At 35.1% G+C, this 26,780-nt stretch overlaps 1 protein-coding gene across 2 annotated transcripts in view; it reads left to right on the forward strand.

The window, feature by feature from the left end:
* LOC131166949 (protein cornichon homolog 4-like) overlaps positions 1-9,829 on the forward strand; it is a 37,156-nt gene extending 27,327 nt beyond the window's left edge. Inside the window, exons 3-6 of one of the 2 annotated variants that reach the window (XR_009139916.1) lie at positions 6,021-6,143; positions 6,244-6,306; positions 9,339-9,469; positions 9,574-9,829. Coding sequence is in view for 1 of the 2 variants with exons in the window: in XM_058125610.1 (XP_057981593.1) it covers positions 6,021-6,143; positions 6,244-6,277 (157 nt within the window). In the remaining variant the exon portion in view is untranslated. The remainder of the gene's footprint in view (positions 1-6,020; positions 6,144-6,243; positions 6,307-9,338; positions 9,470-9,573) is intronic. The other variant, XM_058125610.1, reaches the window with a different exon arrangement.
* Positions 9,830-26,780: the final 16,951 nt, after the last annotated feature.

Consider the following 26,780-nt stretch of genomic DNA (forward strand, 5'->3'; position numbering starts at 1 on the left):
AAAACATGACAGTAAATTACAAAACAAAAATACAAGCATAGTTTCCTAAATTTATTCCTAAAAGAAGTGTGCTGAATAGGAGGCCTAAATGATGTAGGTGGTCCTTCAAGAATCCTAAAATAAGTGTGCTGAATAGGAGGCCTAAATGATGTAGGTGGTCCTTCAAGAATCCTTGTGGTGTGAATTGGTGGGTAATGGTTTCACTGGCAGCTGCAAGATGGTTTTTTGAATGTATTACATCAACTTTTTGTTTGTTTGGCCGTCAGGCTGGGTGAGATTTGGCAGATTTAGTTGTTGGGTGGTGCTCCAATCGAAAAAGAATGGCATTTTCTTGGATGTTGGAATAGGGGTGGATGCTTTAGGGGCAAAGGGCATTCAATTTTGTTCCTAGGGGTTTAAAAGGTTTTCATTGAAGGGTTTTGTTGAAGCTTTATAGTCGACTGTTGATGGTGTGAGTCCAAATGTCTACACGAGAGGGTGTAGATCTATTTATATGTATAAGGGGCTGGTGGGGGTGATGTGGTGAAAAGTGTTGGGTTGGTTTTTTGCCCCTGGGCATAAGCTCAGGTGGTAAGGAGGTTCACTAAGCTCAAGTTGAAGTCTAGGGTTCAAACCTTGCCGCTTGCAACGCACATAAGCGATTTACCTCCTACGTGTTGGCTGAAGACACAGCTGGCGTAGGCGTGAGATTAGTCTGGTGCGTAAGCCTAGGAAACCCGGCGTATCCAAAAAAAAAAAAAAGAGTTGGGTTGGTGTTTTTTTTCCTTGAATGGACATTGGTGTTTTGCTTGTGGTGCTGTAAAAGCTTTGTAGGGTGAGAATAAGAAAGCTGTAACGGAGGAGTGTGTTAGGATTCCCAAATCAATTGATGTTAGGATTCCCAAATCAATTGAGATTTTCTAATTATTATGATTCCCAAATCAATTGGAATTTCTAATAAATGTGTTATGATTCCCAAATAAATTGGGATTCTATTTACTGTTGGGGTTTTTATTTAATGTGTTAGGATTCTCAATTTGTTAGGGTCGAGTCCGTTAATGATTTGGATTGCAAATTTTACATTTCTAATAAGAGTAAGGTTCCTTAACTTTATATATGTATCCTTACGGGGCTTTTTCATTGGAAGTAATAACATAATTCACAATCTTCGGCTAATTTGGAGGCAGATCCCTTTGAAGTGATTAACCTATTTTCTCTTTCTATTTTCTTTCGATCTCCCCAATTTCCCTATGATAAAACCCTCGAGTCTTATCATTTGGTATCAGAACCATTGTTCTTGTGAATGTCGTTAACCTGCTGAAAAAAGCAAGATCTTAGAATTCTTGGATCTTCACTCATACGCAATGGCCTCAAAAAATTCAGCAGTCCCAGATGGAAGCTTAGGCTAAAGGTTGCACGAGGTACGACTAGAAATTCCTATTTATTTTATTTATTTATTTGTTTTGTTATGGAATGGACCATAGATCAAACCCCCTTTTATTTGAGAGTATTGAATACCCCATAATTTTGGGCTTCATGTTACTCTCCCAAAAGACATGTCAGAATCAAGGCATCTCAATTGGATTGAATGGGATGACAAGCAATATGTTTAAGTCTCCATTTGAAGAGATCTAGACATCGCTCTTTAAACTACTCATTACATCATCCCATAAAGCGAGAGAAGATGATGCCTCTACATTAGCCAATTGTAGGGAGTAGTAATACTTGTGCGAAGGAGGTTACCAAGGAGAGCGTGATCATGATCCTTCTACTATGAAGGTGGAATTTCCTCGGTGGGATAGTGATGACCCTATCGGTTGGGTTTCTAGGGCTGGAAAATACTTTTGCTTTGACCACACTCTAGAAACATCGAAAGTTGAGATTGCTTCTATTAGTATGGATGGTGATGCGATTCAACGGTATGATTGGTTTGAAGCTTGTCATGGAATGCCTTCATGGGCATAATTTGTTTTTGGATTACTTGTCCGATTTGGGCCCACTGGATATGAGAATATTGATGGGGAGCTTGCCAAAATACTCCAAACTAGCATTGTCTTGTAATACCATACATGTTTTGAGTGGCTATCAAAGAGGACTAAAGATTGGAATGAAAGCTAACTCATCGGTACTTCTATTGAAAGTCTCCTACCTGACATTCGACATGAGGTCAAAGTGCGTCGGCCGTGGACTATGACTGTTGCAATTTCCTTTGCGTGATTAAAAGAAGAGAAGTTGGGAGAAGAACGACATTGCTTCAACAAGACTATTAGCAAGTAGAATGTTAGCAGCACTATCACACCACCTGCTCCTCATAATCCTCTTGCCAATCGATTGACTTAGGAGTAAAGAGTGAATGACAAAAGGTTTGTGTTTGGCATTGTGATGAAAAGTGGCATAGAGGGCTACATTGCAAAAGGGACCACTCTTGATGATTGAACCAGTGGAGGAGCTAGAAGAGGATGAGGATGACTCCCCCTATTCAGATAAGGAAGGTATGGAATTTGATGTTAATGATGAATCTATCACTTCTTCAGTTCGTGCTTTAGCTGGGTATGCTAATTCTCAAACCATGAAAATAAGTGGATTCCTAAAACGCCAACCTATTATTGTATTAATTGATATGGGTACCACTAATAATTTCATGGAACTAAAATTTTTGAATGGCTAGCCTATCCTTTGGAGCAATGTGGAAAGTTTGATGTGAAGGTTGTAGATGGAAGGACCTTGACATGTCAGAGCAAGTGTCCGTAGGTTAAACTTATTATGCAAAATCATGGGTTGTATGTTGATTTATTTTTGTTGCCGCTAGAAGACTATGAAGTAGTTTTGGGTATTGAATGGTTAAGGACTTTAGGTGATATAACTTGGAATTTTTCTTAACTGGTTATAGAGTTTGTTGTGAACAGCCAGTGAGCGTCTCTTAAAGGCAAATGCTGTGGTAATATTATTACAATTTCTAGCCATTGCATGGAGAAGCTTCTTAAAAAGGAGTGACATGGCTGCCTGGTACAACTTAGAGCACTAGAGGAGTTACAACATCTATCTAGCCAGGATGAAGGGTTAGATTCTCTTATTTCTAAATTTTTTGACCTATTTGCAGAGCCATTGGGATTGCCTCCTTAGTGAACACATGATACTGCATTCCTTTACTACCAAGTAGTGTCCCTACTAACATCCATCTTTCTTGCTATCCTTATTTTTAGAAAGCAAAAATAGAAAAGACAGTGAAAGAAATGTTAAATGCTGACATAATTCAACAAAGTGTCATCCCTTGCTTTGTTGATGAAGAAAAAGGATGACTCTTGGCGGATGTGTGTTGATTATCGAACACTAAACAAGAACAATGTGAAGGATAATATCTTATCCCTATTGTGGATGAATTGTTGAATGAGTTGAGAGGTGCCCAACAGTTGACCAACTTGACTTGAGGTCATGCTATCACCCGATTTGGGTAAAGAGGATGACATTCAAAAGACTACATTTAGAACTCATGATGGCCATTACGAGTTCTTGGTTATGCCTTTTGTGTTAATCATTGTGCCTTCGACCTTCGAAAGTCTCATAAATGACATTTTCTGACCTTGCCTACGTAAGTTTGTTCTCATATTTTTGATGATATCCTGATATATAGTCATCTCTTGAAGATCATTTTTGTCATTTGCAAATTGTTCTCACCACTCTTTGTGAGCATCATCTGTTTGTCAAGTATTCTAAATGTAACTTTGTTCGACTAGATGTGGAATACGTTGGCATATTGTTTCCCAAGAATATGTTTCAGTTGACCCTTCTAAAATACAAGTGATGACAGACGGGTTTATTCCACAAACAATCAAAATGCAGCGAGCATTTACTAGTTACTACCGCAAGTTTGTCAAAGATTATGGAAAGATTAGCGCTCCACTGACTGCTCTACTAAAAAAAATGCATTCAAATGGAGTGAGGAAGCTGAACAAGCCTTTGTCAAGCTTAAGCACGCAATGTTCGCCGCACCAGCTCTTGCCTTGCCAGATTTCAACAAGGTGTTTATCATTGAGTTTGACGCATCAGGAGTTTGCATTGATGCAGTTTTAATGCAAGACAGATGCCCCATTGCTTTTACTAGTGAGACTTTTTCTTCATCCCACATCAGCATGTCTATTTATGACAAAGAGATGCTAGCCATTGTGCATGTAGTTACAAAGTGGAGAGATTCTCGGAGTTTATTGCTGCTCAGCCTTGAGGAAAGGCTAATTTGAAGGGGCCGGAATGTTAGGTTTCCCAAATCAATTGAGATTTTCTATTTAATGTTATGATTCTCAAATCAACTGGAATTTCTAATAAATGTGTTGTGATTCCCAAAATGAATTGGGATTCTATTTAATGTTAGGATTCCATTTAATGTTGGGGTTTTTATTTAAGGTGTTAGGATTCCCATTCAATTAGGATTGAGTCAATTAAGGACTGAGATTGGATACTTTACATTCCTACTAGGAGCAAGGTTTCTTACCCTATATATATGTATCCCTATGGGGCTTTTTCATAGGAAGCAATAACATAATTCACAGCCTTTGGCTAATTTGGAGGCAGACCCCCTTGTAGTGATCAACCCCATTCTCTTTCTATTTTCCTTTCTTTCGATTTCCCCAATTTCTCTACGATAAAACCTTAGGGTCTTACCAGAGTGTGGGTGGCTAAGGTTTATTGGAGGTCATGATTTGAGGAGGATGAAAAAGGAAGGTTTTGGGCTGAGGGCATAAATGTTTTGGAGTAGGCTGTGTATTCACCGTATTCTATACAAATCTTGATTTGGGTAACTTGCTGAATATGGGCCAGAAGAATGAATGGCATCAGGTTCAAGGAGTTAGTAAGGTTCATTATGTTAAGACTTAATTAAAAAACTACTCATTTTTAACCTAAATGGCATTGAGCAAGGAAGTTTTAATGCCCAGGCCCATACTACCACTGTGAAGTTGGGACTTGGGGCATCATCCGAAGCATGTGTAATTCATGTTCTTGGCTGGAGTCATCTTCAGTTCAAGCAAGAATGACCAGTTCTTTTTTTTTTTTTTTTGCGTGGGGTGGATTTTCCAAGGGCCAAGAGATAAGTCTCAAGAAGGCCTGGAGAGGGGTCTTATTGAGGTTTCAATATGTCTTGAGAAGCTGAATGACCAAAATATTAAGGACCTAAACACAGGGTTGGTCGTAGTGGTGATCTTGATGGTGTAAAGGCAGTTAACGGGGACTCGCAAATTAGGGATCTGGTTCATAAGGTCGAGGTTTGATCAATTTGGGTATGTATCAAAACTTTTCAATTTTTTTGTTGGGTGATTCATCTTATGTGTCTTGAAGTGTTGGCGACAGTGTTCTTTTAATGATGATGGAACAGGCAAGGAGAAAAAGGTGGAGGAGCAGACTAAGATGGTGGGCTTGCAGCTGTCCAATCCTGTAGGCAAAGAAGTCTATTTGGATGGTGGTAGAAGTAATGTGAAGAGAAGACAGCAGGAATTAGCTAAGTCGTAACGCTCTACTAACTACGGCGGTAAGGGTTTGAAAACAGATTTTCTTAGTTAGCTATCGTTAAGAATTTAGGATATTTCCTATCTCTTTTTTCTATGATTGTATTTTATTCTTTTAGTTTTCTTTTTGGAGGATGTATCGTCTTCTCTTGGCTGTAATTGAACAATTTTTGTGTGCAAAATTGCCTTTTTTGATGGAAAATTATGGTTTGACATATTGGTTTCTTCATGTAATAATCTGCATTTGAGTTTTGGTTAATGATCCTTTCATGTGACATACAGAATGCATTTGCGAATATCAAATGTTTGTTGGTTGTTTTGTGGTGTACTACATCAAGTATGAAACATAAAATTTTAAAATCAAAATATTTTTGTGTTTTTGGCTGTAATCTAGAAATTGCAGGTCATATGGTTTTTTTTTTTTGCCATTAAGGCCAAGGGTTGACTTTAAGAATTTAGAATTTCTAGTTATCAAACTTGGGATTGAAACTTGTCCATCTATCCTTCAGGTACTTTATATATGACTTTGTCTATGCTCTTGACCAGGTACATGTCGAAAAAGCACTTGGTTGATGTAACTGAAATCTTCAACCAGTTGCCATGGGAAAAAAAGCAACGACTTTATAAACTTGGCTATTGTATTTTCCTCCTCTTCCTATACTTATTCTGGTAATCTGATAAGAGATGTGGTTTTAAACCTAATTAATATTTGATTTTTTGAAGCTTCTTAGTGAAACTTATTTTCCCCTTCATTTTATGTTTATTTTAGGACGATTTGGAGCGTTTTGGATGACTATGAGTAATCAGCATTGGTGCCTCTTCTAATGTCAGTGTAAGTGTTGAATGCTTTCTATTCTTGCTTAATTTTGCTGCTCACTGCAGGAAATATGGTATGGTGAAGTTCATTGTCTGTGCCAAATGAGATCTGACATTTATTCTTTAAGACATTACTAAGTAATAAAGGCGATGATGATTACAAGGTGCTAATAAGTAATAACAAGGTGGCAATCATAGTCATTAGAATCATACGGTTCACGATTCAAATTGTATCAATTCCGCAACAAAATTTGAATCTTACTAGGGAATTTAAAACTAATTGAATTGTTGCCGAAATCGATAGATTCACTTGTGAATCTATCAAATCGATATGAATCTATCAATTCAAACGATTTTGGACCTATCATATCCCGACAAACTCAACTAAATTGAAGCCTCCAAAGCAACATTTTTTTTTCTTTTTTATCGCTTTTATTTTTACACAATTACCTTCCATTGTACTTTAATTTTGTGCTCAAAAAGAGGAGGAAATAGAGCTTTGGTGGTCTTATATTACCTTCACAAAACCATTCTTCTCTCACCGGCTAAGGTGTGGTACCCATGTTTTGTTTTGTTGTGTTGTTGAAATTCAAAAGTTAGTTCTTTTAGTAGTTTGTTCAATTATCATTTTTAGGTAAATTATTTTTTTCCCTTTTAATCCGAGAAAGAATATGCATGAAATATTATTTTTTTAATTGTTGATAGGCATCAAAAGTTTTTTTTTTAAATTATTTTTTCTTATTATTATTAATGTATTTTATTATTTTGCTCGTCATTTGTTTATCAATATATAATTTTGAAAATTTTACTGCATCTTATGATTTGATTCGACTCTTGATTCTCCATTCTGAAAATTGGAATTTTGATTCAGGATTAGAATCTTGATTTAACAACTATGGTGGCAATTGAAAGAACAAATATATTCATCTTGTTCTGAGTAATTAGATTGGAATGTTTTGAGCTGATAATATACATGAGTTAATTTGAAGTTAAAAAAGTGCTGTAAAAACTTGGATATAAGCTAAAATTGGCATTGTTGGCCTTGCTAAAAAATTTTACCAGGACCATCCTATTCTATGGTGCAGTTTGACCATATAATCTAGTTCTTTTGTGATGTGAAAACTGAAGAATACCTGCCCGATCAATTGATTCTTGTTATTTACTAGCTTTTTAAGTGCCTCCTGGTTGAATTTTTTCCTGAGAAAAATTTAAGAGGTTTTTATTTATTTATTTATTTTATTTTTTATTTTTATAGTAAAAGAAGATGAATTCATTAGAAAGAGATGAATGCAGAAGGAGAATGAGAAAAGAGCATTTTTTGAATTAAGTAGTAGAATTAGGAATGTCTGGCATGCCAGTGAAGCACATTTGATTTTGGGTGGAACTTAGAAAACATTAGGGAAATAAAAGAAAAATATAAAGAATTCACTTTTTCATATTTAGCTATGAATAAGAGTGTGTAAATATATATATATATAACAATTCAATGAATAAAATTTTGATTTTGCACAGTATTAATTTTTAAATTTTCTTAATTTTTAGTAATACTAAATTAATTTTTTAAAAATAGTATTTGATATATAGGTAAGTATAATGGAAAATAAATTTATTTCTTATTTTCTTCTCTACTTTTTCCAAACAAAATTTTGATCCAATCGAAGTCTTGGGGGATGTTTGTTTCACAACATTTTTCAAGATTTTTGAGAATGTGGGAATGTAAGGATTCCTATGAAAAATGGACATTCTATTCCCACTTGATAAGTTTCATGGAAATCCTATTCCCATGCAAATCTTACTTTTTGGATCTAATTGTCCTCGCTGTTTTAACTTTTGGTCATTAATATTATAATATAATCAAGCTCTATTATTAGATTTAAAGTAATAATTTATTAATAAACTAAAATTTAGCATTTTAAATTAGCATAAATATTAATTATTTTAAATAGAAAAAAAATATATAAAATATTAATTATAAATTTTTAACTAAAATTTAATTAATTATTGATTATGAAATAGTTCAAGTTATAAATATAAAATATTAAAATAGAATTTAAAATAATAATTAACATAAAATTTTTATTTTTAAATAAAAATATTAAAAATATTATTTACAAATATTAATCAGAAAATTTAGTTAATTTTTAATTAGAAATTATTTAAAATGTCTATTAAAAGTGTTAATATTTATGTTAATTAATATTTTAATTGATATTTGTATTTTATTAAATAAAAGTAATGTTATTATTTTTATAAAATTTAAAATAATAGTTAATATTTATACACCTTATTGCCCTCGATTATTTCGGTTATTTGATTATTTAAGTGTTAAATGTTTTAATTTATAATTGTTTAAAAATATAATTTTTTTTTTCTTCGTATATTCATTATACATGTTAAGCATGTAATGTTCATTTTTTTAAAAACCTACTAGGATTTCCATGTTTCCAAACATTGACATAGGAATTCTGTGTACATTCCCAACATCTTATTCTCAATTTTTGGGAATTTCATAAGAAATGTTTTAGGTCGCGAATCAAACGATCCCTTCTTTCCTAGGAAAATTATTTCCTGCTGCTCAAATTGAGCCACTTGTCACTGATAAGGTACACTACTATTGTCATTTCGCAATATGTTACTAATTTTTGTCATTTGCTTTTTCTGGGTCATGCTGGTTGATTAAAATGAATTGTACCATGTGCTTTTCTGATTTGATAACTGGCCCAGCTACAAATAATGGTGCAAAATTCGAAAAAAGAAAAGTGACGCAAAAATCAGATGAAATGGTTTTATGCCATCCATTTTTCAAGCTCCCTCTAATTTGCAAAGAGAAAGAGGAAAAAAAAAAAAAACGCACCAGCTTTGAAATTGATGAAATAAAGCTTTGGTGAGTGGGAAATCCCTCTCTGTCGGTTACATTCTTGAAGGAGCTGCTAGGTTTTTGTTAGGTGTGTTGAGATGGTTAAAAATGCATGCAGCTTTGTAATGTATCTGCACATACGTGTTGTTGCCTCTTTCTATGGTTTGCTTATGCATGTTGGTTAACACCAGGTTCTTATGGGAGGTGTGGAATCGGAGATGCTGAAAATATGGCCAGGATTGGAATTATGCTTCTATGAATTCATCAAGATTGTGAAAGACTGATGATTTGTTGTAAATTTGTGTGTAGTTTTGAGTTATATGTAAGCCAGGTTTTTGTTTTGGTCTTAGTTTTGTTTTGTTTCGAGTTTTGCTTTTCATTGACCGAGCAATGATTTGTTGAAACTCATTGGCACTTCTTGTACAGGGGCTTCTACTGGAGTGCTGCCAATCAAAAGTGACCGAGCTGCTCTCGTCGAATTTGGTAATGTTGTGTTTGGGTTTATGTACTTAAGGCCTCGGATTGTATGGCTTCATACATAGTTCGACACAATTTGATATATGTAATTTAATTCAAATTTGTACAAATTCAAATTGTTTGAACTCCAAATACATGTTTGGGAACATTAAACCGCAGGTGTGGACCTCCCTCTCGAGAAAGCACAGAAAATTTTTCTTGACCATGCTAAGAATTTTATTGAAATTGAATCAATTACTGAAATCACTAAATAGGGATGGGGGCTATTGTGAGATGCGAATGCAACCCAGTTTTGAACTTTTTGACATACTTCCATGATAAAAAAAATGAAGAATGATTTGGTCAAATTTTCATATAAGATTAGAAGTCTGAACTCCTTGGGGCATGGCATTTGTCATAAAAGTAAGTTTCCCAATGAGGGAGATGGTGACTTCACTAACTTAATTGACCTAAAGTCGTTCGTAGGTTTTAGGGGAATGAAGTGTGTTCTAATTTAACATATAGTAAAACAATTTGAAAATAGAGATTGTTCTCAAAGTAAATAATTTTTAGCAAATATTCTTTCAGAATGATGTGCTCCAATAAGTGTCTTTTTGGAGTAGTGCCATTTAAGTACCAAGTTTTTGAACTAAATAAAGTTGTTTTGCAAACTCGGATGGTAAAAAGAAATGTTCAACAATGAATTGAGTCTTTAACTAGAAAATTAAAATCTCCCTGCAGGTTTGGACAACTCAAAATTTTGACCAACTCTGTATTTTATATATTTTTTCTTTAATGAAATAATATTTGCTAAATATGAAATCAGCATATAACAAATGGTATGTTCTAATACTTGTAATGATAAATGGAAACAAGAAACAAGTCACGTGCTCAAAATATTCATTTGGCAAGCCTTTCCTGCAATGGTTAGTTTTCCCTTTCTAATAAGAGGTTGACGGGACCAGTAAGTGGTCGACCAATTGGACTAGCAAAAAGGCTCAAATGGGTAAAAAATGGCTAGCAAAAAGGCTCTAATGGGTAAAAAAATGACTGGTTTTTTCCCGAACTATATGTATATGCCCTCCAAAGACTTAAAAACATTGGAGAAGATATCCATACTAAATATCCGAGTGCTTTTGCTTTCGATTCTCTCTGAATTTCTCTTTGTGCTTTATATTGCTCATTTTTCAGAGAAAACTCTGGAGCCTTATTTTGATTGTTCTTTGAGAGTTTCCTCTGTGAGCTTCTAATTGTAATTCTTCTTTGTGAGGAATTTATTCTTGTATTTGGTTTCTCTGATCTCTAAAAAATAAGGATTGTAATTTGGTTGCCTTGTCATAATAAGTTGTAATTGGGTCCTTGGTCTTCCTTAAAATAAAAGAATTATAAAATCTCAAGATGGTCGACCTTGAGAGAGTGCGCGTAGACGAATATTACCAAATTAGTATAAAACTGCTTGCATCTCTCTTCCCTTCTCTCTTTAAATTGTTTTTATATTTGCGTGATTTGCTTGATTGTGTAATTTGCTTTAAATTTTATATCAAGCATTTAAATTTTTATTTTATTAAACCCAATTCACCTTCCCTCTTGGGTTGTCACTTGGGCCAACATTTTGTACTTATATAGATTGAGTAAAACCTCAGTTCAAGGTATTTTTTTTTTTTTGCTAAAAAATTTTGAGAACATCTTTGTAAATTCTATTTTTTTCTTTTGCACTTTTCCCTCATTTTTTTTTTGAAAAGAAAAGTTTACCCCTATTTTAGTGTCTATTTCTAGAAATTTGGAGTGTCAAAAATTTTTAGGGATCAATTATTCAATCATGAACCATCTTGAGTGAGGTGAAAATATTTTCAAGTATGGAGTTTTGTTGGTAAAAAAGCCAAACAAATGCACGTAAAGTTTTTTGGAACCTATCATAAGCTAGACCCATGTTGCGAGTTGTTTCATGCCATAAATCAACTTGAACACTTCAAAAAGTCTATTGGACTTGTGTAGTCACATCTTTCACAACTAACATAGACATCTATTGTTGGAGTAGAGGTAATTTGCTTTGCTTTATATCCATCTCAAAGTATCATTACTATACATCTGTAGATCAAGATCGAATACATTGAGTACACCCTATACATGCATTATAAATTTTTATTGAATGTGACATCATTTATAATTTTGGAATGTCATAAAGTTTCAATCTAGTAATAAATAAATCATATATTTGGACACTATATAAATTAAATTAATCAATGATTTACCAAAATTTTTTGAATCAATACACTTTGGGATCAATTTGTGGGAGAGCGGCGGTCCCTTGGACATAGTCCTTTCAAGCAGTGTTCATTTTGTCCATGGTCCATTGGATGGTCAGTGCAAGGCCAGAAATTGGAACAATTTGATTATGGTCGTTCCTGTCCTTTGCTTCAGGGCTTGTCCCTCGGTGTGGTCAGTACTCCATACTGTCGGCACCGAAGCTTACACTTGCTCACTAATTATGATAGTTCACCAGGGCCTCTTTCCGAGAGAGAGAGAGAGAGAGAGAGAGAGAGAGAGAGAGAGAGAGAGAGAGAGAGTGTTCTTGAATAATAAATTGATGCACTTACCATGAGAAATGTGATTGAAAGAGTCGAAGTGAGCTTATAGTATGAAGAAAATCTCATTTGTCACACTTTTCTTTCATTTTCTTCTTAATTACTAATTTTTTTGGATGGAAAATTGAAGCTTCTACTGGGGAAAGAAAAAGAAATTGAAAGAATGAGAACTTCAAGTATGAAGAAATGCGTCATTCCATGTCAATATGTGCGTGAGATCTGACGGCTCAATTGGGATGATTGGCGGTCTCAAATCACTAATGCAAGCAAATTAGCACACAAATCACAAATTTGAATACAAATCCACACACAATCACCTAGGCCTTAACCCAAATCGAAAGATGATACTTATCTGTTAAGGATCATGTCTCGAACCCCCTTTTGCATCGAAGAAACACCAACCTCGTAATTGAAGGGGAAATGGGGCGAGGATATTAACACTATACAAACAGGAAGGCAAAACCACCCGTACAAAGGCCTAATCCTTTGCAGATCTCAGGTACAGAGCCATTAGTAGAGGGGGAAATAGATCTATAGGGAATTGGGGGAACTGGAATAGAAACAAGAAAGGGGAAAGTGAGAAGAGGGTTCGGGAGAAGAGAGTGTGGGGAGAGGATAGATCCAGGAGAGAAAAGTGCAGGGGGATATAGGGAGAAGAGAGAATTTTAGAGAGAAGAGAGAGAGAGAGAAGTGAAAAATGGGAAAGAAAGAAAAAAAAAGGGTTTTTATATTAAATGGTTTAGGGGCCAAGTGTCACCACCAGATGGTGACATGTGGCACAATCTGGTCCATATCTTCAACAAGCAATGTGGCTCAACCAAGATCGTCTGATTTGTGTTTTCTATGAATGGTCCAATTCATGCCACGTCATTGATCCTGTTCCAATAGTTAGGACTACTCAGCGAGTGACACGTGGCTAGGCTAACCTTAGCATGACGTTAGCCCACTATTAAAAAAATAAAAAATAAAAATATAAGGTATATATATATGTCCACGTGTTAGCGACTGAAGCTGGCACGTGACCCTCCTAGTTCAAATCCCCCCCAAACCGGTTGACCCGATTCAGACCGGTCAAATAGGTTCATTATTATTTTTATTTATCTTTACTTATTTGTATTATTTATTTAATTTTTAAATTGAAAAAAATGTTAGAAAAATCACAAAAATCAGAAAATTTTCATAAAAATACTTTTGTAGCCCAAAAAATTTTTTTGGGTCTTTTTGACTTTGAAAATGAAGAAAATTCTTTGAAAAATCCCAGAAATTTTAGAAAAATGTAAAAACTACTTTTAAAAATTTCTACAAAATTTTGAAAAATTTGGGAACAAATTTAAAAGATATTTTCTCATTTTTTAAAAGGGGGTGTCTTTATGACTTTAACAAGGGTAATGAGGTATATTACACCTTACCTATATTAGCTAGGAGAGGGTTTTTTCTAACAAGATCCTCTCTTTTGGAGGTATTATTAGACATTCCTAAGTCACAACCCGTTTTTGTTTTATTCTATTAATTTTATACATTTATTCATTTATTTAAAAAAAAATAGTAAATTAAAAGGTTATTAAATTCAATTTGGGGATATCTCTTAATTAATTAAGTACCTTTCATAGAACAGGTTATAAGGGGTGTGAATACCTTCCCCTCGCATAACCGAACTCTCGATCCCAATCCTGGTATACACAGATCGAGACTACTCTTAATTGAGTAGTAATTAGGTTTTCTAATCGCACCACAAAAAATAGGTTAATGGCGCCTCCAAGTTTCAAAATTTAGGAAAATCACACATTTTATTCCCTCGCCTCTCGGGGCTCCTTATGGGATGCCGCGATAGTTTGGCGACTCTGCTGGAGACTCTCGAGAGTCAAACCATTAATTAATTAGGAATTATCTCAAACATGAATTCTATAAGTCTTTTAATCACTCCATCTTATTTTGTGAATATTGTGTTTATAATTGTGAACATTTGATTGTATATATAGGTCTGAATTTATAATTATGAATATTTGATTGTTATATATATGTTTGAATATATAATTATGGATGTGATTGTGAATATTTGAAAATTGAATAAGCATGCGAATAATATGTGGGGGTTGTGGGAATAGGCTAAGTATACGAACTCACACACGTTTTCACGAGCCTCATACCCGGGCTTCACCTTTTAGGAATAGATAGGAGTGTTATACTGTTAGTTCTCATGAGACTACGTCTTTGGGGGCGTGCGAACCACTCCACTCATTATGGACTTTGTCCAAATCCACTGGGTAAGGATGAGGGACATGTTGGGAGCCTTTGTCATTAATAAGGATTAGAGCTTGAACCTCACATATTCAACTTTAGCTACCTCCCTTAGGATAGAGCCTAAAAAAAATCTTATAAGTAACAAGCCTACCCAGGGTTGGGATAGAAGCCTCATCCTTCTCCATATGATTTAATTCAACATTTTGTAAATATTTATTTAAAATACTTGGTGTTGTGTCTCACATGTCGCATCCATATTAGGCATACATATTACTTTGCCAAGATTCTGGAAAAGTCTGATTTATTCATTGAAAATTTAGTAGTATACATGGGAGAGGAATCCGCAGTATGATTATACTCTGAACGTCAACAAAGTCATTGGGGAGATAGTCTGAGCAAAGAAACTAGGACCGTGTTACTAGATCAAATCAGGATGGACACCCAGTCAAATTCTTTAGAGGAGTTGAAAATCATTTGGGCAGGATTGTCACTAGTACACCGTCCAAAGTTTTATCAATTATATAGACATATCAGATTCTTGCTACATATACCAGTGAACTTAGAAATGATGAATGTATTGGTAGAATTTTGGAATCCTTCGTATTGTTGTTTTACTTTAGAGAGGCTAAATATAGCTCCGACTATTGAAGAGTATACATCTTGTTGTACTTAATGAAGTTGCAAACACCTTGTTCAATACTCAGAAGAAAAATTGGCAGGATGAGGAAGAGGATAGAAAGATCACCTGAGAGTATCTGAAGACCCTAATGAAAGGGGAAAAAGGGAAAGAGGTCCATTTGCGCATATTAGCTCTTGCAATATATGGTTTAATCATATTTCTAAGGAATTGGAAGTTATTAACAAGCTATAGTCTCTTTTGTGGCCCACGTATAGAAGGGAGTCATCCCAGTACTAGGTATCTTAACAGAAACATTTCGGTCTCTCAATGCTTGTAGGACCAGGGGGCGAGGAAGACTAAGGTGTTTCATACCCTTAATTTATGTTTGGTTTTTAAGCCACTTACCACACAACAAAGGTTCCTTTCGTCCTATCTTCTCAAAGCTTCGAATCTCCTTAGCTAAATTTGAAAGGATCCAATGGGAAGAGCAACCCAACCGATTTGAATGGAATGCGAGATTTGGTAATTAGGCAACTTTAGGGCTTGTATGGCAGGCCCCATGGATGGGCTACACTAGTATCCTGTACAGATGTGGGGAATTCCCATGGGTTCCATCGTTAGGCCTATGGGGAGGAATAGCTTATGCACCAGAAGGCAACTGGGATCAGCTCAGTTTATACCTATGACCTATGGTTTGGCGAGTTCAGAGTTTGCTTATGAACAAGAGGGAGCCCAAAAACAAAATGGAAGATTCATGTCGGTATGGAAACATGTGTATTTGGTAGACTTGGGTAGTCGAATCATAAAGGTTCAGGGAGGTTATGACGATTAGTGTGCTAACATACTTAATCCTCAGATTAAATAAATTTCTAAGGTTTTCATAGAATCGTCAACGAAAACTCAATACTAAGTAAAGGAGACTCAAAAGAAAGAATGGATGCAAAAAAAAGCAAAGTTGCAAGAAGAGCTTCGTTCCACCGAAGAAAGAGTTATAGGGGCTGAGTTAAATGTTTGGCAAGTAAAAAGAAGGGAGCGGGGATTAATTATTAAATGCTAGAAGAATGACAAGAAAAAAAAGGGATACGTGCCTACAAGTTGAGGAAGAAATGATAGCCTTAAGAAAAAAGGGATGAACACTTCAAGCCAATGCTGAATTGAATGCTGAATTATTGAAAGATGCCAAAGCAGAAAATGAAAGAAAATCCCAAGGTATACAAGAATTAAAGACCCAATGGCAAGAATGGAGGGATGAATGCAACCGGTTGTAGGACAAATATCAGAAGGTTGTGTCATATGTACAAAGGTCTCGGTACTTGGAATATGAGTTTCGGGCTTTGAAACATCGGGCATTTGAAATGATTGGTCAAATGCAAGGAGCCGCTAATAGAGCAAGGGTTATGGCAGAGGACATGAAGTGAGTGGAATAGGGGATATATTCGGGGCAATTTGATCTAGAAACGGCTTAAGTTGTTCATGATGTACATCAGGAGTTGGGATGACTAGGACGTTTTCATTAGAAGTATGTGTATATTGAAAATGGTCGAGAAATAAAAGTGTACCTATTCTAATGAAATAATGAGGATCTTTTCTATGAATCTTGGCAAAATAATTTAGGTCGCATACATGTTCACACATGTTTATACATATTCATGCATTATTGCACACATTCATGCATGCATTCTCATAAAGAAAGGTTTTTGTTTTCAGAAAAAGAAAGAAATTAAGAAAAGGGCCTAGCAAATAGGGATCAACATTGAGTCCATTTCGCATCCTTATACTACTTGAAGAAAGGCCAGAGTAATAAGCGAACATCAAGATGGGTGAGCGCAAGAATATATTACTTAATTTTAAAAGACTCCCTCTTTTAATTTGAGTACTTGTTTCAATTGTTCCCATTGTTAATGGGTGTCGTATAGGAATTTATGACCTCTTACCCGTAATAATCATCACAGCACAAGTCACACATCATATCACAGCGCACGGGTGTGGGGTCGCCAGTCTGAGGAAGATAAGGAAAGCAGAGGAACAATGATGCACGAAACTTTACCGTGTGCGTGCAATCTGAAACATAACTAAAATTGGACCTAGAAAAGACCTTAGGACACTTACCCTTGCACTTGTTTGTAATAGGCACTTGAATAGGGTGAATGTGTATTGAAATAGGATCGAAATGCACAAGTTATACACTTTTGATCGACCTACCTATACATGTCATTTTGCCCCCGGTCGACCGAATCCGGTCTGGGTCAACCGGTTGACCACAGTCCGATCGACCGAGCACCTAAAGTTTATTTGACCCTGGTCGACCGAACCACCTGGAAGTCAGCAGTTTGACTTCCTGGTCAACCAAGAGACTTTTGAACTACACCAACTTGGTCGACTGAGTTCCTATGTGTGGGAACCCAACGATCTGGTTGACCGACCAGTTAGTTCATTTTCACCCTGGTCGACCAAACCACGCTATTTTGAAAAATTGCCTTTTTTCCTGTTGACTGACCCTAAAGTTCAAAATTGGCCTGATCGACCGAGCCATATGAACTTCGGTCGACCGAAAGTCTTCTGGTTGATCAGTGCTCTCGGGTTGCCTTGCATTTTTTACCGTGGTTAAATATTTTTAACAGGGTTAAATTTCTTAAAACATCATTAATCTTTTCTAATTATACCAGCCTTGTCCCCAATGGTCATAATTCATGGTGTGTCTATAATTACCCTTTCATTTGGGAAAATTAGTAACAAGATTAGCAAAAAATAAAACAAAATTTTCTCTCAAGCCAAAAACTCTCTACTACTCATACTCTTAGTCAAATCACTCAAACTTATCCTCTCAAGTTCCTAAATCCTCTATAAGTGTCTTGAGTGTTTGTATTAATAGGTTTGCTCTCCCATATTTGTGTGATTGAATCAATTTTCAATAAGAGCTATACCTAAGTGTTCTTAGGGGGTTTTGCTAATAAGTCTATCCTAAGAAGACTTGCATTTAGCTTTTGAGTATTGCATTTGTATTGCAATATCTTAGGAAACTTGTATTTGTTTTGGGTTGCAAAAAAATTTTCAGAAAGATATTCAAATATCTTGTGTGATTTATATTGACATATTTTTGAAGAGATATTTGTGTTTGTGATAGTGATCTTTGTTGCAATATTTATTCACTTACACATCATCTGCTGAATACAAAGATTACATCTGTTTTGCAAGCCAAGCATATACACTATTTAAGTGATTGATATATTCTATTCTTTGGAATATTTGGAACCAGAGTAATATCTTTGTTTGAGCACCTTGATTGAGAATATCTTGAAATACAAAGATTGCTTGTTGATACTCTCACGCACTCATTACATAGATAGCAAATATATTTGAGAGTTGAAATATAAGATCACACTGAGCTTACGTATTAAATCATTTTGTGGTGTTTGTGACTAAGCGCATTTGGGTACATATCTGCCTTACACAAAGGCACAATCACTGTACCGTTATTATTTGATTGTAAAATCTGAGTTTTTCCAGGCGTGGCCTGAGGGGGCGGTAATCCATCCCGGCAAGGATTGTTGTAAATGTTGAGGTCAACTCTGTGCTAATTGACCTGATTTGTTTAGGTGCCGCTCCACCTGTTTAAGTGAGCAAGTTATAGTGGTAATCCTTGTGCTTGTTAGCCAAGGCGGGGACATAGGAGATTGACCTAGGGCTTAAATTTACATGTACATTACTTGCACTAGATTGGCCATAGGGTTGTGAATATACTGGTGTTAGGAGATTACCTGCGGCTTAAATCTTTGGAAATCATATCATATATATATATATATATATATATATATATATATATATTTGCATATTACAAAGATCATACTGTGGTAGAATATTTGGAAGAAAACTTATTGATTTTGATCATTATAATATTCAAGACAAATCTTTTGATGAGACAATATTTGGTATTCGTGCATCAAATAAGTTGAACTAGAATCATAATTTCTCCAAAGTTTTACTTATATCATTATTTTGAGAGATTTGATAAAAGGGAAATTGTGTGTTGAAGCATATCATTCATATAACGATTATATCGTTACATACATACTGAGCTTCATGTTTCATCATATGGATATGTGTTAGGTTTCAATTGTACTCACTAGTTTTGTTAGAAGCAAATCTTGAGTTGTTTTGCAGATTTAAAATTCTATATTGTAATCACGGTTCGGGTTATGAACCAGGTGAGGAGGAAGCTGTGCCTCTTGTAAGCAGCGGATGTAAGGGAAGCCCCGTCCCGGTTAAAGGAGCAAGGATTTAGTGGGATCCTTGAGTGGGTTGCTCAAGGCGAGGATGTAGGCCGAGTTGGATGAAGCTCGTAAAAACCGTGTTTGCCTTCTCTCTTCCTTTACTCCTTTTATTTTCCACACTGCATTTCATTACTTATATTGCATGTGTGTATGTTTGAATAATCCCACACGTACTTGATAATTATTTGGGTAAAATAGAATTCATTGAGATAATTATTTGAATCAGCTTCAAACCTGAGCAATTAATGTGTTAAATATAGAAATAGGGATTAAGTGGTAAATAATCTGAAAGATTTTAAAAATACCCAATTCAACCCCCCTCTTGGGATTACACCTAAATTAACATAGAATTTAGAATTCAACATGCAACAACCGATTCAATTATTTTTCATGCATAATAAAGACATTCATAAAGATCAATCTGCATGCAATAGACTCAAACTATTTTCATTTAGCATGCAAAGGCTTATATTAACCATTTAAAACAGCATGCAAATGATCTTTTTATCACGCAACAGTTATAAATATTCAATAATGAGAATGTGCATGAATCAGTCTAAGTGACCACTTAGAATAAAAACACTAAGCTTAACATGGTCACTATTCTTGATACAACATAAGACTTGTAAAAGTATTTAGAATTCAAAATCAGTCCTATGGAGTCATGATTTTAGCTAACTAGCTAGCATGTGTGTCTGTATGTGATCATTCAATATCAACATGCAATATCCTAGTTAAGTACCAACATGCATTTCACAAGATCAGCATCAGCCATGCAGATGACGTTCCATTCAATCCGGCATGCAATTCAGTATAGCTTAATAAATATAAACTACCCATCAAATAATATAAACATTTATCAAGTAATGGATAGTAGCATTCAGCTCATACAAAGCATCCAATATAAATGAAATGCTAAAATATTTAAAATAAGCACATTTCAATTAATTGCTTATTGGAAGAATTCTTTTTGAGTATGCTCTTCCCCCTCAATTATGTAGCCCAATATTTAAATTTTTAATGCTCTCAATTCTCTTTTTTTTTTTTTATGCTTCAAAAACCTAGCCAAGACTCTAAATTTTCAAGACTTAACATTGGCTTTGAGACTTTGGGCTAAACAGACCATTTTGCATAGGCCGATTGACTGGAGATATAGGTTCGGTCGACTAGGTGCACACAAAATGTCTCGATTAATGGTCCGATCGGCTAAGGAGCAACCAAGTGACTTTATCTGGGAAAATAGAGGATACCGATGGACTGGTGCTAATGTACCGGTTGACTGAGGCACTAATTTGAACTGGCCCAGAGGGGTTCGGTCGACTAGAAAATACAATTCGGTCGACTGGACTTCACTAAATTCGAAATTTAAGCCCCTTTTCACCCCATTTTGCATCTTATTCATTTGCCAAAAGAGTTATAATTTCAATAAATAATATTTTGCATTTTATGCTTAGATTTAAAATAATGTCTTCTACTAAGGGGATGAGCTTCAAATGCATTTGAAAATGTTTAATCATTTAAGTTTCATAATGAGTTTAGGGTTATATGATATATATAACCAATCATAATGATATATCAATTAAGTGAATTGATTGGATATTATCACTAAAATTTTCATATTGGCTAGCTTTTCTATGGTTCCTAGTATAACAATAACATATACTAAGATTTGACAATTTAAGCACTATCCACTATCTAAGCATTCCTTTTATTTAATTAACTAATCCTAAGATCTAAGATATTAGAAAATAGAAGGTTATGATCTTAAGACTTCTAGTTCAATTTTCAACAAATTATGTCATTTATTTTACTCATCAAAAGTCTTATGAGTCCTAATATATTTCTTTGAAGCTTCTCATAAGATAACATGCAATCATCAATAGATTCAACACATAATTCAATAAAAGATTTAACACAAAAATATCCCATGAATCATGGCATGACATATTTAATAAAGTAGGAGGAGGAAAATATACCTATTCACTTTACTCCTTAATCGTTTAAGCTCAAATCATTTGGAGTGGCGTTCTCCTCTTTCTCGGTTTTTCATACCTCTCATTGTTCCCAAAAATTCCTTAGCACTAGAACAAGTCATGAGCTTTTAAAACATTAGTAGCTAAGACATAATTTACAACATGCATGCCACTAAAAATGATATGTATTAAAAACATGTCATGCTTATTCAATTCATTTTTAGGTTTGGGAAACTATGCGTTTTAAAAACATTTTCATTGGGATATAAAATCCTTTAACAATCACTTTCCAAAACCTCCAATCAATCGATTTTAAAAAAATAGTTATTTTCAATTTTCAAACAGTAAAATCTACATAATGAAAGAAATGGAGGATTTGCAAAGGATTGACCTTCTCAAAATAGGGATACACTGAAGAGCCATTGCAATCTTTATAAAAATGCGGTTAACCTTATTGCAACCAGACTTTGATACCAATTGATAGTTATGGTGTGATCCCAAGAGGGGGGTGAATTGGGTTTTAAAAACTTTTTCTAAATAAAACTTCGCCGATTCACCAACAATATCTTAAATTAAAAATAAAATGAGTGTATGTAAAATAATCACAACAATGTATACACAAACATACACGTGCGGAAATTAAAGTGCAGAGAATATAAACACATTAAAAGAGAGAGAGAGAGAGAGAGAGAGAGAGAGAGAGAGAGAGAGAGAGAGAGAGAGAGAGAGAGAGAGAGAGCGCCTACGTCCTCGCCTTGGGAAAACCCCCCAAGGATTTCACTAACCAGCTCCCTTAACCGGGCAAAGCCAAACCATTCACACACTCCTTAAGGATGGATCCCTCCTCATCAGGCGATACCCCACACCTGGTACACTCCTTATAGGATGGAGTCCTCCTCCTTAAGTGATACCCCACACTTGGTCTGCTACTTCTAGATGTAGCTGCCTCTTCGAGTGATATCCTCTCACTTGGTCTGCTTCTTCTAGGCAAGTTGCCTCTCCAAGTGATGTATTGTAACGACCTACTTAATTTACTACATAATCAACCACACTAAATGCCCTAATAACAATAATTAATGACGCAGCAAAGTCGACCCGAACCTGTGGGTAACGAGGACACACCTGTCGTACACAACAGCAGTAAATATAAATTTCATTCACCTAACTATAACATACAATATACCAGAGTTACTTGCATTCCATCATATTACTGTATGTATATATATATATGTATACAATCCTAAAAACACCAAAAGATAAAACTAGGATTTAACACCAAAAACCAGCTGATCCTAGCTAAAAAACTCACCCACCTAGCGGGGTAGTGAAAACTGTCTCTAATGGCGCGCAGCTGGGTCTGCCTGTCTTTCTGGGTTTCCTGAAATGGTTTAAGCTGGGGTGAGACACCTCTTAGTAAAGGAAATAAACTAAATATAGTTGTTTGGCAACATGAATATTTGTGTGTTATAATAAATATATAGTACATATTACATGCCAAAAACCTAAGTAGCAGTAAATATAAATTTCATTCACCTAACTATAACATACAATATACCAGAGTTACTTGCATTCCATCATATTACTGTATATATATACAATCCTCAAAACACCAAAAGATAAAACTAGAATCTAAGACAAAAAACCAGCTGATCCTAGCTCAAAAACTCACCCACCTAGCGGGGTAGTGAAAATTGTCTCTAATGGCACGGAGCTCGGTCCGCCTGTCTTTCTGGGTTTCCTGAAATGGTTCAAGCTGGGGTGAGACACCTCTCAGTAAGGGAAATAAACTAAATACAGTTATGTGGCAACATGAATATTTGTGTGTTATAATAAATATACAGTACATATTACATGCCTGAAACCTAAGCAGCAGTAAATATAAATTTCATTCACCTAACTATAACATACAATAAACTAGAGTTACTTGCATTCCATCATATTACTGTATATATATATGTATAATCCTTAAAAAACCAAAAGATAAAACTAGGATCTAACACCAAAAACCAGCTAATCCTAGCTTAAAAACTCACCCACCTAGCGGGGTATTGAAAACTGTCTCTAATGGCATGGAGCTCGGTCCGCCTATCTTTCTGGGTTTCCTGAAATGGTTTAAGCTGGGGTGAGACACCTCTCAGTAATGGAAAATAACTAAATACAATCGTGTGACAACATGAATATTTGTGTGTTATAGTAAATATACAGTACATATTACATGTCTGAAACCTAAGCAGCAGTAAATATAAATTTCATTCACCTAACTATAGCATACAATATACCAGAGTTACTTGCATTCCATCATATTCCTGTGTGTATGTGTATATATATACAATCCTCAAAAAACCAAAAGATAAAACTAGGTTCTAACACCAAAAACCAGCTGATCCTAGCTCAAAAACTCACCCACCTAGCGGGGTAGTGAAAACTATCTCTAATGGCAAGAAGCTCGGTCCGCCTGTCTTTCTGGGTTTCTTGAAATGGTTTAAGTTGGGGTGAGACACCTCTCGGTAAGAGAAATAAACTAAATACAGTTGTGTGGCAACATAAATATTTGCATGCTATAATAAATATACAATACATGTTACATGCCTGAAAACATTGATAATATCATAACTGAATAAACATACCATTTCATAGTTATACTAAATCATATTGTATCTCATTGTTTATAAAATCATCTGATATAACTAGTAGTACTGAAAGATACCCAGGATGAATAGCCAGCTAAAGTCATGTATTACCCCCTATGATGGGTTGTTTAGCTCGAAGGTGGGACCCGACAATGGCTGACCGACCACTACCGAGTTAAAAATATTTGTAAGTACGATGGGCCCGCCACACCCTGGTTCGAACTGCCAAGTGGACTTCTACAACTCTACATTGAAAGTCACATCGACTATTCATCTCCCACCCCCTCTACTGGTAGGGGTAGTTAGCACAAGTCTGAGCTGAACTGAACTGTATAGCTATGGTACAGTGCTCTTGTAAACTGATCTAAACTATCATCCGGGTTCTGATAACATATAGTACATGATCATATACTATTTTTACATAAATAGATTGATAGCATTTTCTGAATTCTGTCATAACATAAATAATCACGGCCTTGCATCGGATAACATATATAACTACGGCCTTGTGCTGAATAACATACATAACTGCAGCCTTGCGTTGGCTATCAATCGTGGCCTTGCGCCGAACATATTATAAATACTAAACTGAGCATATGTACTGTTTATCATAAATTTTGGAATCATAATTTATTGTATTTATCATGTTATTCCTGAAAATAATTGTAAACATGCTTTTTCTGTAAATTTGACTTATCATAATACAGTATACGTGAAATAATATTCATGCCACACAAACTAAATAATATCATAAATTTTGTTCTGAAATCACATTTCCTGACATTTACACTAAAACATATTCCTGTGTAAAAACAATAAATTCCTAGGTGTATATATATATATTTTCCCAAACACACTCATACGTAATACATGCTTTCTGAAAATTAATCTGCTATTTAATAATAAAAATTTTCATGAAAAATTTCTACTTTAGTTTACTCACTTACCTAACTACTGGAAAGCCCCTAAAACAACTAGTCCTGCACCCACAGGGTTCCCCGTTGAACACCCTGAAAACAACATTGCCTCGAACAAAACTTCAGTATTTCTTCAAATGCTACCTTTTCTACAATTGTAGGAATGCCAAATACTCAAATAAAAGTCTTACCCTGAGCTTGGGATGGAGTCCAAGTTAGCCCCACCAACGATCCATTCTAGCAGACTTGAAGAGAAACTTCCCAAGAGAGTCGTGGAACCGGCAAGAGATCGGTCCATAATCTTAGAGAGAAGGTAGAGGGGACGAATAGGAGAGAGAAAATATGATTTTCTTGAATAATATGCGTTGAAATCCAAGTTTAAGACTACTTATACACTTGCTCTTGTCAACGAGACACGTCACTTCGTCGACGAGGACATGAAGGGAGTTCTTCGACGAATGCTTATTCCTCGTCGACAAAATTCAAAGCTGAAAAATGGCCCCTCGGTAACTTCTCGTTGACGAGACACATGTCCTAGTCGACGATCCCATTAAGCCTGTTCCTTGACGAGACCCCTGTTGAATTTCAATTACAGTCTCTTTTCTCTCCCCCTCCTATTATTTAACTAATATAATTCACCGGGTCTCTACATGTACCCTCACTTAGCCCACCGTTCACAACCCGAATCGGGAAGGGCTGTTTTGAAAACAATTTGTGTACAATTTGAAAGTCTCTACAAAAGCTGATTTGTACAATATGAAAATCTAAATGAACTCTCATATGATTTGTAAAATGAAGCACAGTAGAGTATGGTTTTCTTCTCAAAATATTTTTCAATAAAAAATAGAGAGAATGGAAAATGATTTTCACTTTAAGAAAGACCTTTAAAAAATAATTAACAAGCCTTCCAAGCAAATATATATATGCTCAATGCTTCTCTCAAGAAGCTTTTTAAGCCAATATATATCAATTAAATATATGCTCAAAGCTCTTGAATAACCCAAGGGGTTTTCTCCAAAAATATTTTCAAATAAAAGAAAGGGAGAAACTAGGGTTTTCTCTTTAGATGATTGACCTTTGTAAAATAAACTGCAAGAAGGTTCTCAAGCAATATATATATGAGAAAGAATATAAGCTCAAGACTTCAAGACAAACTCAAAGGCATTTTCTCCAAAAGATATTTTTCAAATAAACGGTATGGGATAAAATTTGATCTTTGAAGCATATGAGAATAAAAAGGCTATCAAGCAACATATATATGAAAGATAATATATACTCAAGCCTTTTAAAATAAAACCCAAAAAGATTTTCTCTAAAAATGATTTTCAAGAAGAGTAGGAGAAAATAAGAATTTAAAACACAAAAGGGTATAAAATAATAGGGAGAATCAAAGGATATTCAATTATATTTTCAAAGTGATTCTCTAACCTGCTCCAAGTGAATAGGGTTGGTATTAGGCAAAAACATAATCTTACCATTATATGTCATGAAATTCAAAATCCCGAGAGGTCTGATCTACTGGCCCAAGGCAATTTTCAATTTTATAGTACTTCGGTCTGCTAGGCTCAAGATCCGGTTGATTGGGCTATGAGGGTCGGTCGACTGGGCATCATACGTTTTAAAGTGAGCTGATTGGTTGGGCCTTCATAAAAATTGGTTAAATTGACTAGCCGGTCGACTAGGCTAATAAGGCCTTAAGAGGTTGATTGGCTTGGCCATTCAACTTTGCCCATTAACACACGCCAGTCAAGGCCAATGTGTCGGGACCTTATGTAACTGGCCATATGCACTATCCGGTCGACTGGGCTTGTAAGGCCGGTCGACTGGGACTTCAATAAAAATAATTTTTTTTCCTTTTTTTTAAGTTCAAACCCATTCAAACCTTTTGTATAAGTTAAGAATTTTATGAAAAATATTTTTATGAAAGCTTGGAGTTCCTTA

Source organism: Malania oleifera, chromosome 10, assembly GCF_029873635.1.
Source record: "Malania oleifera isolate guangnan ecotype guangnan chromosome 10, ASM2987363v1, whole genome shotgun sequence".
Lineage (NCBI taxonomy): Eukaryota > Viridiplantae > Streptophyta > Magnoliopsida > Santalales > Ximeniaceae > Malania > Malania oleifera.